This window comes from Plasmodium fragile (genome assembly GCF_000956335.1).
Source record: "Plasmodium fragile strain nilgiri unplaced genomic scaffold supercont1.41, whole genome shotgun sequence".
NCBI lineage: Eukaryota > Apicomplexa > Aconoidasida > Haemosporida > Plasmodiidae > Plasmodium > Plasmodium fragile.
The window spans coordinates 24,607-37,624 of record NW_012192621.1 but is presented as its reverse complement, the minus strand read 5'-3'; the positions used below and the strand labels follow the sequence as shown (position 1 = coordinate 37,624).

Genomic DNA, 13,018 nt, shown 5'->3' with positions numbered 1-13,018 from the left:
CGAGCTGATTTAGCCACCCCCCACCAGTCCCCCGCGAGTGCTTTTTTTTTCCCCATATGTTTATAATAGGTGGAGAAAAAAAAAACACGTACATACCTTACGCACGCATAACATAAACGCACAAACATACTTATTTTGAAGCATTTGAACGACAAAATAAAGTGAACACAATAGGTAAAGCCTAAATTGTAAATTCATAACGATACTTCCGAGCCTCTCGTGTGGCATCACAATCGTTAAAGCAGCACTAACTTTTGTGTTATGTAAAGTTCATCGAGTTACGCACTAAGTGTTACGCTTCGCTTTCACGTGTGGTGAATTTGTATTCCCCTTCGTATGTGTTTTTCCCCTGACTTGTGAGCAAATAAAGGAAAAGAAAAAAAGGATACTCTACCATTTGCCCAGAATGCAGCAAATGCATATGCCCCATGCATAAGCAGCCTCGAACCATACACAGGCAGCAACCCAGCGCACGAACGAAACATAGCAGCCATATTGACACACGGCATTCGCCGGTGGGGTTACACAACGACGTGTTAGAGCAACACAGCGACAGCGTGACGACATATTCTCCTCGCCTGCAGTACCGCTCCCCCAACCATCCCATCTTGCGTTAAGGCCGCTTAACCATCCTATATGTGTTTGAAGAAAAGTCTGGAGAACAGAATTTTTTTTTTTTTCTTAATTTCCCCCATTTCGGAAGAATGAACTGGAAAAAGGCTTTAAGTTTGGCAGGTAAAAATTGCATTGCAAAGTGGAGAAGAATTTTTTTTTTTTTTTTCATGTGCCACGCATTGGGGGGGGGAATAGAGAAAAGGACAATTTTCCTTCACTGTGTGTATACAGTTGTGCAAAGGGGCCAACATACCGGAACGATGCAGAGTGGACGGAAAGGCCCACTGTTATATTCGGCGGTTATATTTTGCCCACCTGTGCAACCCCATTTATACCCCATATGTGTATTTATATATTTTTTTCTTTTACAGGAGGGGCGGCAGCTGTGGTTGCCTTGACGTACATGCTAATGAAGGACGATGATAGTCACGATGAAAAGGATGATGAAAATGAAAAAAAAAAAAAAAAAGACGGAAAAATGAATAAGGACGGAAACAGGATTATAAAGGGAGAATCGGTAAGAACAATTGAATAGTTACCTTTACAACTGTTTATATTTTTACTCCCACCCATGTGTGTGGCAGTGTATACTTCAATTACAATCACCCACTCTGATCTCTTCCTTCCGCAGATGACAAGAGAGGATCTCCTGCAACTCTTGAATGAAATGCTCAAGCTACAGACGGACATGAAAAATATTGTTAAAGATTTAATCGTAGTAGCAAAGAATAACGGTTACGAGTAAGTTGCGAAATAAATAACGCAGGCGTCCGCTGTGTGTATGTGTGCGTGTTTGTTTGTCGTGGTGCTTCTTAACCATTCCAGTGGCATTTCTTCATAATACCTCCACAATAAAAACATGCATTTTCTCCCCCCCCCTTTTTTTTTTTTCCTCCCCAAAGCTTTATGTCCGTCTATAATGTAGCCAAGACATATAACACAGTGGACCCTCTGGGCAAATATCAAATCGAGATGCCAGAATTTGACAAGGTTGTGGAGAACTACCACTTCGACCCAGGTACCATTTTTTTTTTTTTTTTTTTTTGTTCTTTTTATGGCATCACGTTACCATGTCGTCGGTCATCTGATGGCCACTTTATTCCCCCTATAATGTTTACTCACGAATGACCCCTCCTTACCACCCCCGCAGAGGTGAAAGAGACTGTCTCGAAGCTCATGTCGTCCCAAGAAAAGTACAAAAACGATTCAGTGCATTTTCGCATGTGCAAAATTATAGCGCATGAAAATGTGGATGTGCACGTCAATTTACAATTGCTCAGTGGATAAGAAAAAAAGATTCTTCTCTCCGTCCTTGAACATGTTTAACGTACCTCCTTTTTCTTCCCTCCTCCCCCCGTTATCTCAGTTACTATGCCAACATGAGCGAAACCGCCACCCTGAGTGTGGATAAAATTATCGAAATTCACCACTTCATGTTAAATGAACTGTACAAGATCGACCCAGAATTTAAAAAGATCCCCAACAAGCACGAGCTCGATCCCAAGCTAATAGCACTAGGTATGACTTAAACGTGTTCGCAGAATCATTGCTGCGTTTTTGCACAAATGAGCTGGGACGCCTTCCCGTCCTTGTAACGGATGACCACCACACTTGTACGTTGCAGTAACGTACTTTTTCTCCATTTTTTACATTTGCAAAAAATTTTTTGTGCCCCCCTCTTTGTAGTTATACAATCCATAGTGAGCGCAAAAGTGGAGGAGGAATTCAACTTGACTTCGGAAGACGTGGAGGCCTCCATTGCTAACCAGCAATACGCCCTGACTTCGGTAAGGAAGACGACTCCCATGTATTCTCGCCCATACGGGTCTATATGCAAATGTTTATATACACCTTTTTGAACTTCTCTCAATGGTGTTGCACAGGTGTAATCATTTTTTTTTTTTTTTTTTTTCTCCCCCGCTGCAGAATATGGAATTCGCCCGAGTGAATATTCAAATGCAGACAATTATGAACAAATTCATGGGGTAAGTATGACCCCCCAAATTTTGCTAAAACGAATTAACGAATACAGCTATGTTTGCATCATCGTGTGGGGTCTCTTGTATAGTGTGTTCCTGATGTATATATTATGCAAACATTTGGCCGCTTCCCTCACCGCTGCTTTTCATGTTAATAAATTGTTTTTTTCCGTCCCTACAGTGACCACTTCAAATTTATGTGCGACAAGGAGGGAGCCTACTAGCCGAAGACTTAGTGGAGCGCCTAACTTCACCATGCCACCAACCCACCAAAGTGTAAAATTTAGTATTCAACGGGCACCTTGTACACATATACCAATCATATCATGCTTTGCAAAAAAAAAAAAAAAAAAAAAAAAAAAAAAGAATTCAAGCAACGGTTATTTCTACATTGCTTTGTTTTTATTTTTTCGCACACGTTATGCCTACGTGCTGCTGTATTGTTTTCATGTATATAGATAACACTGCCACGTGGTACCCTCTTATTATCCCCTTTTTTTTTTTTTTTTTTTCCCTCCCCCTTTCTTTTAAAACGAGAAGGTTCTCCATCGCATTCACGTTTACAGAAAGAAAAATATATTTTCCACACATTTTATATGTTATTAATTTAATATATAAATACGTGCCCATATATGTGTGTTCGCATATATGCCTACAGTGTACATAACGTGGGTGCGCGCTTGTGTGTTGTTAACTTTTAAATGTTTTATGCTTTCACTATTGTTTGTTTCTTCCCTCTCTGTCTCTGCTCTGGCGTGTTCTCTTGCGCCGTCTTCTCTCACGTCCCCATTTTTGAATTTTCCCACCCACAGTGTTGATTTAATGTGCATGTGCCAGGTTTAGGCCCCATTGTAAAAGCAACCTGATGATGCGTGTGCCCCGCACTCCCCTGCTCGAGTTCCGGCACGCATAATGCATCACGCGTTTTTACTCCCACGTTATGCTATTTACACTCCTCTTCGACTTCTTTTATTTTTCTGCGCTATGCCCTTTTCTTTTCTCCAAATTAGCAGCAAAAACATTTAGCAAAAGGCAAAATTGCAGCATGCTGCACATTTTGTTATCTTTTAATCTATTTTTCATCCCCTAAATGTAAGTCCCTCGATCGATTTGAAGGGGGCAAATAAATAAAAATCGTATCAGGCCATCAGTGGACAGCCATCGTGCGTCTATAAATGTTTCTTTCTAATGCAACGTGTTGATCGCATCCTTCCACGCATCAGTTTTGAACTGCCCTCCATTATGGTTCCATAAAAAATACATCTCCCTGCACACCGCCGCGGATAGTCCGAACAAACAATTACCAACTGAGCAATTAATAACACCATGTCTGTGAACCTTAAAACTGTGCTCAGGGAAATGCTTGTATCGTGACATACACAAAATGCTTGACCATTCCACAGGTTGTTCATTTTTCCTACCCTAGTTGTCACTCCATATAAAAATCGTTTAAGGGAGGTTCCCATCTGCATTCCCACCTTCACAGGGGTGGCCAAGTGTAAAGCCAAATATTCAAAGTTGCACACAAGTGGGGAAAAAAAAAAAAAAATATGAACAGTTCATACAAAAAAGCCTATTATCCTACGAACATTTCTTTTTCACCTTGATGGAAAAGAAAAGCTTTTTTAAGAGCAGAAATGCCAATTCAGCTGTAGTTTCTAACTATACCAATCACACCTACACATTAAAAGACAAATTAGCGACTTGCCGTAGGTGTCGTAAGCGCTAAACGTTGCTACGCCTTTGCGAACTCCACTGCCAAAATGTCAGATTGGACAACGGTGGTTTTAACAGAAGGAAAAAAAAAAAAAAAAATATATAGCATTATTTCTGACTTGTTCATAAAAAAAAAAAAAAAATCACACCATTTTACAGCGGCAAATATAGATACATGAAATTCTCTATAAAATAAAGAGGAAAAAAACGATGTAATTCCAACATTTTCTTCCTCCTTAAGAACATGTTAAAAAAAGGGCAAAGCTTATTCCACCGCACATTTTACATTTTCACCCATTCCTTTTTCAGCCTTTTTCGTGTATGTTCCAGTTTTACCACTTTTTTTGTTTACACTTTTTTTTTTTTTGGTTCACTCCTGTCCGCTTCATCAAACGTGTGCTCTCATCCACCCCCGTTAGACACCCTCACAAGGACTTAAATAATTTACTACTCCAGTTTAGGGGAAAAAACAAGACGAACAAGACAGTAATTAACAAACTGGCGAACAGAGCAGTAACTAATAAACTGAAGTGCAAGTAAACCTGTTATCAGATCAACGGAACAATGAAAATGCGCAAAGACAATATCACCTTCCTGCTGGGGATCATAGCGTCCATTCTCCTGTTGGTCGTCGGGGGGATGCTTGACAGTGTCAACTACATTTTAGGATGTTACATATTCGTAGGACTTGCTCTAACAGTGTACACTATACTCGCGTTTCTCGTTCCCAGCACGAAGAAGTCAAGAGATTTTGTCTTCTCCTACGGAGTCACCACAGCATGCATGTTCGTCATATCGCTCATGATTCACATAGTAATAACTGATTGGAAGGTAAAATCATCATGCAATTATAACAGTGGCAATTGCACCAAATATATATTTATATCCGTGTGTGGTTTTGCTTCAAGTTTCTGTTTCCTAGGTGCGTCTATAATGACGTTCAAGGTGCTCCGCGTTTGGTAGGTGTGGCAACGAAGTTGTCGCTTAACCGTGTGACGTCCTTGCATTGTGTTCCTACACATGTGACCATTTTTTCACCTCTATATATTTACCACCCTATAATTGTTTTTCCGCATTGTTGTGCTATAACGTATATGTTTTTACACCCCAAAAAAGTGACTAAAATGTGTCTTCGTCGCTTGAATGTACCCACCTTATGAGTGTACATTGGTACCACGACTCGTTACGTCCGCTATGACGTCGTTGAGTTCGAACTAGCTATTTTTCGCAAAATCCATTTTAAAATATGCGTTTACGTTTGGCCACATTTAACGGAGAAATGTACCTATGCGGGTTTTCTCAGCACCCTGAGGGTGTAACACCACACACCACTGTAGATATTTGCCCACATGGGAAGGGTATAAAAGGGGGGGGGGAGAATAAACAGTTTATTAAAAAGGAAAAGAGGTATACTAATAAAAATTGCACACATATTTAAAAAAAAAAAAAAAAGCTAGGCGGCTTGGGGGCAACAACTCAAATGGGTTAAACGCAATGTACACGGTAAGCAAAAAGTGAACCAATTTAGGCCCCTAAATTGGAAATATAAAAGAAAAGAAAAATAAGGGACACCAGGTGATGCTCATCGACACGAAGCTATATCACTACTGATCCCCTTCAAGTGACAAATTTGTTGAACTGTTCGGCGACCCTGTGGGCAGAAGTCTTGGCATCCATATACAGAGCGTCCGCCTGCTCAATGTGCTTTACATCAATAACAGTTTGGCCCTCAATGCTGGCTAGAATTCTAGAGGGTTCCAACAGGAGCATAGCAAAACGGAGAGAGGACTGGCTGCCAATTTTGGCTAGATAATTCATCCCCTCTTCACTAATGTTAATCTTTTCCGTATGTGCCCGTAGAGCTAAAATTTGAACAATTTCTTTAAGCGTGTAGGGAAAAGTTTTAACGATGATAAGTCTATCTAGTAGGTCCACAGAAATTCCATGGGGCTCTATATTATCTGTGCCTTTAACTGTACAAATACCTCTATTGGTGGCCATTATAACAATTGGAGCTAGGGGAGATTCTATGGCTCTATTTAGGTAAGAAAAACATTCTATATCTAACATATGTGCTTCATCTATGTATAGAACCCCTGGTATAATTTCTGCTAATCCCATTTCCAAAAATTTATTTACAGTTTTGTTAATTTCTATTCTTAGCTTTTCGGTAATTTCTGTCTTTTTAGGTCTCAAATAGGAGTTCAAAACAGATGCTAGATCTTCCCCTACTGTTGGGTTCGCATTAGCTAGATCAATATCGTGTAAAGAAATTTGCTGTATGACTTCCTTCTTTTTGTGAACCTCTCCCTTAGGTAGAGATACATACTCATCAAATTCAATATCATATTCTTTCGAGTAGACATTACATCTACCTAACCTTTTCACATGTCCTGTATTCGTTTCTATATAAATAACGTCTCCAATTTTTATTTTTTCTCTAACAATTTGTTCATGTATTTTGGGGGCTAATCTCAACGTCTTTGATCCCTTCACTGTTTTGAGGGTAATAATAATGGCATTAATCTGTTTAGCTTTATTTAATGAATACAAGCACTCATTTTCTTCCACCACCATGTCTACGACCTCCCCTTCGTACACCAACTTTTCATCCTTTATTTTTATGTGTATACTTTTTCGGAAGGCTTCTAAAATCACTTCCGTTTTTTTTATTTCGTTACTATACACTTCAGAACCTGATAGGTACACGAAGGGCATTTTTTTATTTATTTCCCTGCAGATGCCAATTGCTAGGGCGCTTTTCCCGCTTCCACTTGGACCTGCTAAAAGGATACATTTCCCAGCTAGCTTTTTTTGCTTTATTAAATCTACAAGAAATAGAGACGCTTCTCTTGCTTTGAATTGCCCAACGAGGCCACAGGAATTGTCAAAAAACATCGAGTACCTCTCGTCCGTTAAATTCACATCATTTTCGTGCAGGTATATATTAGTGTTTACTCCTAACCCTTTAATGTGACTATGGATGTTCACTCGTTCCTTTTTCGCGTCGCTGGACGTGTTCACGCTGGCTAGTTTGATCTGCATTTTATCCTTTTCTCGGTGGGTGGCACTGTTGCATGTAAGTTCCTCTTCGGGCCTCTTTTCTCAAAACTCACACGGGGAAACAAACCGCGCCAACCATCACACAAAGGACAGTCCTGCTTGGTGAAAATCGCTAGACGCGGTAACCTGCAAATTCAAGTTGCACCCTACGCACCAGGATATATGGGCTTGCTAAATAGGACCACTTATACGTAGCTATTGTGTATATATATATATATATATATATATATATATATATATATATATATATATATATATATATATGCTCACTTTGCGCTGCACGTAAGGAGCGAACTGGAGGAGATATCCCAACTGGTATGCATATGCAGCGTTTAACCGCGATACGTGGGGACAGTTGCTAACTCGGAATGAATATATCCCCAGCCAGGGTTACATCGTCCGTCGTTTTTTTCAGGGGGCATCTTCACACGGGCTCCGCGATTCACCGTCGGAAAATAAGCTGGCCCCAAATGTGGGGAAAAAAAAAAAAAAAATAATTAAAAAAAATACATATATATATATACATATAAATAGAATTATATATATACAAATTTACAACGCAAGGGGGCGCGCTATTTCCAGCCAAACAATGTTGTGCTCGTTCTTCACGGAATATTTTGCAGAAGCTGGGAAAATTTTTCAAAATGGATTCTTTCCCTTGGTCCATGGGGTAAACGTTATACTGACCAGGACGTTTCTCCTGCTGCTCCTTTTTCTGCGATTTTCTTTCGAAAAGTTCGAATTTGCTGCTCGCACTTGCGTGTTGCATGTGCCAGTCGTGTTATATGCACTCAACGGAGGTTACTTTTTTTTTTTTTTTTTTCCACCCCCGTAACGGCACATTCGGGTCGGCAAGAAGGGTGCACCCCTTTAAAGCCATGTGAATAACATTTCAGTTCAGGACTTCATTGGGAATGCGTTTCGTTAGAACGTGGTCAAGCTTGTTTTACTGGAAGACCAGCTTATAAGTCCTTTACATTTTCCCCTTTTCATTGTGCAAAAAACAAGAAGGGGAAAAAAAAAAAACACATCACCCATCCGGGCAGGTTAATTTGTAATATTACAAATGATCTAAGCGTGAGTGGCTTTCTCCAAAATGCAGTTTTAATTTTCATCGTAGGGGCATATATTAAGAAGGAAGCCCACGGAGGACGATGCGGGGCTGATTTAAGAAAGTGAATCAGTTTGCTTGAACAAAGCCAAGTGAGTTGCTTGTACGTGTGACGCGTCCCCCTGCCCGGTTGCAATACACACACATGAGCACACACGTAACCGCGCGTAGAGAAGCCAACCCCATCTACCCTTATGACACGACAAAAACAATTATTATGACAACCTAAAATTTAAATGAAAAGGATAAGGACCTGCTTAGCGCTTTTGCTAGTCCTCCACGTGCAGCTACCCCTAGGTGTGCTATTTTGCCATAGCTTCCATTTAGGTGAGGAGCGAAATGGGAAACGATGCCCACAAAGGAGGGGAGAGCAAACCACTACGTATGAACCACTTGCAAATGTGCCCACTCCGGCTGCGCCGACGCATCGCTACACTCCGTGCCTCGAAAAATGCATCCTCGTTTTGTGTACCTCCCAACTTGTGTAGATAACCGAATTGTTTCTTCGCCCCGTGGATCATGGAGCCCTGTTCGAAAAAGAAAGCGCCATGGGAATAATTTTTCCAGGGGGGTGAGCAGGAATAGTGCATACGTAACGTGGGCCATGTCAAATGGACACCAGGAGACACCCCCTGTGCATGGTGAGATGTCCAGCTTGCGCCAACAGCTGCCCGAGGGGGACACAAAAGAAGAACCTTCCAAGACGAACGTAAAAACCAAGGCACAAAAACAAAAGGAAGAAATTGAAGAAATTATAAAAAAAAGCGAAAACATAACAGTAGAGCGTTCCTTTTCCTTTAACAGAAGTGACATAACGATTAAGCCGGTACGTCGGTTGGGCGACATGTAGATGAGGCACAATTGTTCTGTGTGACTTGCCCCGCAGTACAAATGCCGCATATCCTCTCACTGTGCATAAGCCACATGGCCGATTATCCCCTCCTTCTCCCCCCTCGTAGGAACTCCTAAAAGAGCTCATTACGCAAAAGTACCGGAAGCTCTTTCAGCGGCATGACAAGGACTGCGGAAGTAGCGAAATTCAAATCATCATTTTGACTTTCAAAATATTTTTCCTTACAGAGCATATGAAGCGGAACAAAAAGGTACGCCCCAGGAAAATAAATGAAAAATGAAAAAAATTATTAACAAAATAGTAGTTAACCAAGCGACCGAATGTTTTGGAAACCCTACTGAGGGGGTAACCTCCCTCGGACAAGTAGCTCTTTGGGGTGGGCCCACTTCACCCCCGCACACACCACGACGACTGCATTTCCCCTTCGCAGGACTTTGCGTGCTTGAGAGGCCTCTTCAAATGTGTAAGCAAACGAAGAAGGTTGCTCGTCTACCTAGGAAGGAAAAACAGAGACACATTTGACAAAATCACGAATTATTTTAAAATTAAAAAACCGCTGCTTCCAGGGACAGCTGAATATTACAACAAAGATCTGAAGTATGTTCATTTCCGCAACACGAAGAGGTTTAAAAACAGCGCGGAGCGGAAGAAAAAGGTTAAGGCGAAGAATAAGAAGGTGCACACGGACAAAATTTTGTTCGGCGACTGATTCGGGGGAAATGATACAAGTTGCCACGTTCGCCTGACATACTGATATACCCCTTCCGATGTGAAGAATTATGCACATGATTCTTCAAAAAAAAAAAACGTTCATAATGTGTAGGTACGCATTTTTGTATTCCCCGGGCAGCATTCGCTCCATTTTTTTTTTTTTTTTTTCGTAACGTAAATGCAAATCTGTAAGTGCCCATTTCGCATGGATTTTTTTTCTTTTCCCCTTTTGTGCATTCCCCCTTTTTTACAACATACTGCGTAGGCGAATCGCACGTCGCACATCGCACATGGCGCTTCTAATCGGAGCCACGTGCAAACCTTTTTGGTGAATCGACTCAGTGAGGCATATGCATAAATGCTTTACACCTCCTCCCCCAGTGTGATTCATTCACATAATTATTTTTTCTTGCCATCCTCTGTTAAACTTTAAAATAATTCTTCCCTCATCCCTACATACGCAACACATGCTGGGTGAACGGAAGAATAACTGATGCCCATTTGGATAGGCCTCTTCCCTGTCGTGAGTTCCCCCGCTTTTTGTGCATACTTGGTTTGCACATACCTGGAGGATCCACATGAGAAGCGGCCCACCATACCACCATACCACGTTCTCTTCCTTACGCTCATTGAAAGCGGTTTCCACGTTGTTTGCCTTCCCTTCTCCTCCCCCTCGCCTTGTTTTTTTTCCTTCCCCCCTTTTTAAAAGAAGTCATTTATATCCACAATTAAAAACATGGCATGAGTGGGTGGCATCCTCACCCCTTTTCGAGTCCTTCCCCAAAATGAGTTGCCTACCTAGGAACAATGTAGAACGAAAAGTTTCGAATTTTATTTTTCCTTTTCACGTTCTGCTCCACGTGTTACGAAGTTGGTTTCTCCGTTTGGCACTTCTCTTCAGCGTGCTACATGGGGTAACCTTCTGTAACAGTGGCCGTGGGGTGGACGCGTCGCGGGGCCCCCCTGGCGTGTCCCCCATTTTCAGTGTCATCAGCAGCGATGTGAAACTGGGCAACCAAGTAGACTACGTCAGGAGGGCGCACCACCACAAGGGGGTGGAACTCTACGAGCAAGTTAGAAACAAATGCAAGGTGTACTTTTTGCCGCTCGTCTGGCCGTGCGGCGAGAATGTGACTCAACAAGGGAGAGAGACGGAGGGAGTCACTAACAAAAGCGATGGAAGCACCGCTGAGGGGGGTACTGCGCGCACAGTGCATGGGGACAACGAAAGCCCCTACGAATACCTGCAGAGAAACCTAGGAGACACGAAACACAAAATGGAAAGCCTCGCGACGCACATCGCACAGTCGGACGTCGTTATAGTCCCCATGAACTACCATGACATTTTAAATAAACATCTGTTAGACATTGCCCAGTTCAGCAACTTCCTCAATGCGATGGACTTCCTACTCCATGTGAACCAGACCAAGGGTAACCACAACGTTATTTTTTACATATACAATTTTCATGAGGATGATGATGCGTCGGGAGGTAGGTCAAGCCACAACAGCTACGTTGCAAAGGAAAGGGCATCCATTGTCAATATAGTAAAGTCGTTTCTTCGAAGCCACTGGAAGGAACAGTACCACAAGTGTGTGAATGAAAAATTCGTTTTTGCTAGAGAGAACAGCATCAATGTGGATAAATGGCTCGAACAAATTGGCAAGAAGAAGGTCTACTACCAAGTGAAGGTCCCCATGCAGAATAACCCTCCAACTAGGGATCACAAAAGCTACTCCCTCTTTTCGAACTACCGTCCTGACGCATTGAAGAACCTGACTAGCCAAAATTATTTTGTCTATAATTTTTTTTCCAATTTGAAATTTTCCATTTTGCATGAATATTTAAAATTGGCTAGCCAACTCAAAATGGACAATTTTGATCCATTACCAGATGCGGGAAAAATGAAAACAAAAATGAACCAAGTGGCGAAAGAAATAGATATGTTGCTGAACAAATTTTTGCATTTCCAATTAAATAAAAATATTATTAAGAATGAAGACATGATTGAACAGATTAAAAAGAAGCAACACTCTTACCTCGTCCACATCATCACAACAGACTTGCTAGAAAAATATGAACAGTTTTTGGAAACCCTCATTCGACAATTGTACCAATTGTATAGACAGAGAATAAAAAAAATAAAAATAACTTCAAATATGATTAATGAGTTTGCAAAAGAAATTAAAAAAATGGATAATCTATTCCACCTGTACAACTCGTCCTTGTCCTTTATTCATTACTTCAAAAACAAAGGGGACCACTTGCAGGAAAGGGCTAACTCTATTGCCCTTCACATGGAAGCAAAACTTCTTCAAACAATGAATGAAATCACTACGGAAATTATCAACTATTATATATCACAGGGGGTGTACGTTCGTAACTACGACTTCACTTCTTCCTTTCTTTCACTGAGGACGTACTCCTTCTTTTCCTACATTCTCCAAACACTCGCTGACATGCTCAGGAACAGAATAAGCCTCAGCTTTAACTACCTGTCCCCGAGCGCCTTCGGCTTCTCCTCCTACAAGTAAGGCGTTTGGCGGAGCTAACCCTGCGACAGGGGAAAAACGCCTCTGCACAAACCACGCTTCGCTTCTACTCTGCGCTGCTGCTGCATCTGATCGACGTGCCCTTTTTCCCCGCCTACACCCCTCAGGGACGACCTCTCTCTGTCCCCCAAACGGGACCTCATGATCACGACGAGTGAAATGGACCAGGTGGAAAAAATGTAAGTGCGTAGGTGCAAGTGCGTAAGGCACATAGTCCAGCTGAGCAGCTCTGTAATTGCATGGTTAACCGCTTCACCGTCTCCCTAACCGCGTCCCCCTTGCAGAAACATCCCCACGAGTACCTACTCGAAGATTCTCTTGTCAATGGACACGAATAAGAGGTAAACAAACTGGGCTCACATGAGGAGCTGACTCGCAGAATGGGTACCATTCCAAAAAAAAAAAAAAAAAAAAAAAA

The 13,018-nt window shown here is 41.6% G+C and overlaps 4 protein-coding genes across 4 annotated transcripts; 3 read left to right on the top strand and 1 right to left on the bottom strand.

Annotated features, from left to right (window-relative positions):
- Positions 1-704: 704 nt before the first annotated feature.
- On the top strand, positions 705-5,273 carry AK88_03518 (uncharacterized protein; the record flags this gene model as incomplete). The annotated part of the gene is made up of 10 exons (XM_012481131.1): positions 705-735; positions 987-1,132; positions 1,247-1,356; positions 1,518-1,633; positions 1,766-1,808; positions 1,982-2,133; positions 2,302-2,402; positions 2,542-2,600; positions 4,730-4,796; positions 4,863-5,273. The coding sequence occupies 10 exons, from the start codon at positions 705-707 to the stop codon at positions 5,271-5,273; spliced, it is 1,236 nt and encodes a 411-aa protein (XP_012336554.1).
- A 654-nt stretch (positions 5,274-5,927) lies between these two features.
- Positions 5,928-7,355, bottom strand: AK88_03517 (uncharacterized protein; the record flags this gene model as incomplete). The annotated part of the gene is made up of 1 exon (XM_012481130.1): positions 5,928-7,355. The coding sequence occupies one exon, from the start codon at positions 7,353-7,355 to the stop codon at positions 5,928-5,930; it is 1,428 nt and encodes a 475-aa protein (XP_012336553.1).
- A 1,733-nt stretch (positions 7,356-9,088) lies between these two features.
- On the top strand, positions 9,089-10,046 carry AK88_03516 (ribosomal protein S15; the record flags this gene model as incomplete). The annotated part of the gene is made up of 3 exons (XM_012481129.1): positions 9,089-9,310; positions 9,444-9,587; positions 9,768-10,046. The coding sequence occupies 3 exons, from the start codon at positions 9,089-9,091 to the stop codon at positions 10,044-10,046; spliced, it is 645 nt and encodes a 214-aa protein (XP_012336552.1).
- A 787-nt stretch (positions 10,047-10,833) lies between these two features.
- On the top strand, positions 10,834-12,945 carry AK88_03515 (uncharacterized protein; the record flags this gene model as incomplete). Its single annotated transcript, XM_012481128.1, has 3 exons — positions 10,834-12,578; positions 12,708-12,779; positions 12,885-12,945. 3 exons carry the CDS (start codon positions 10,834-10,836, stop codon positions 12,943-12,945), a joined length of 1,878 nt encoding a protein of 625 aa, XP_012336551.1.
- Positions 12,946-13,018: the final 73 nt, after the last annotated feature.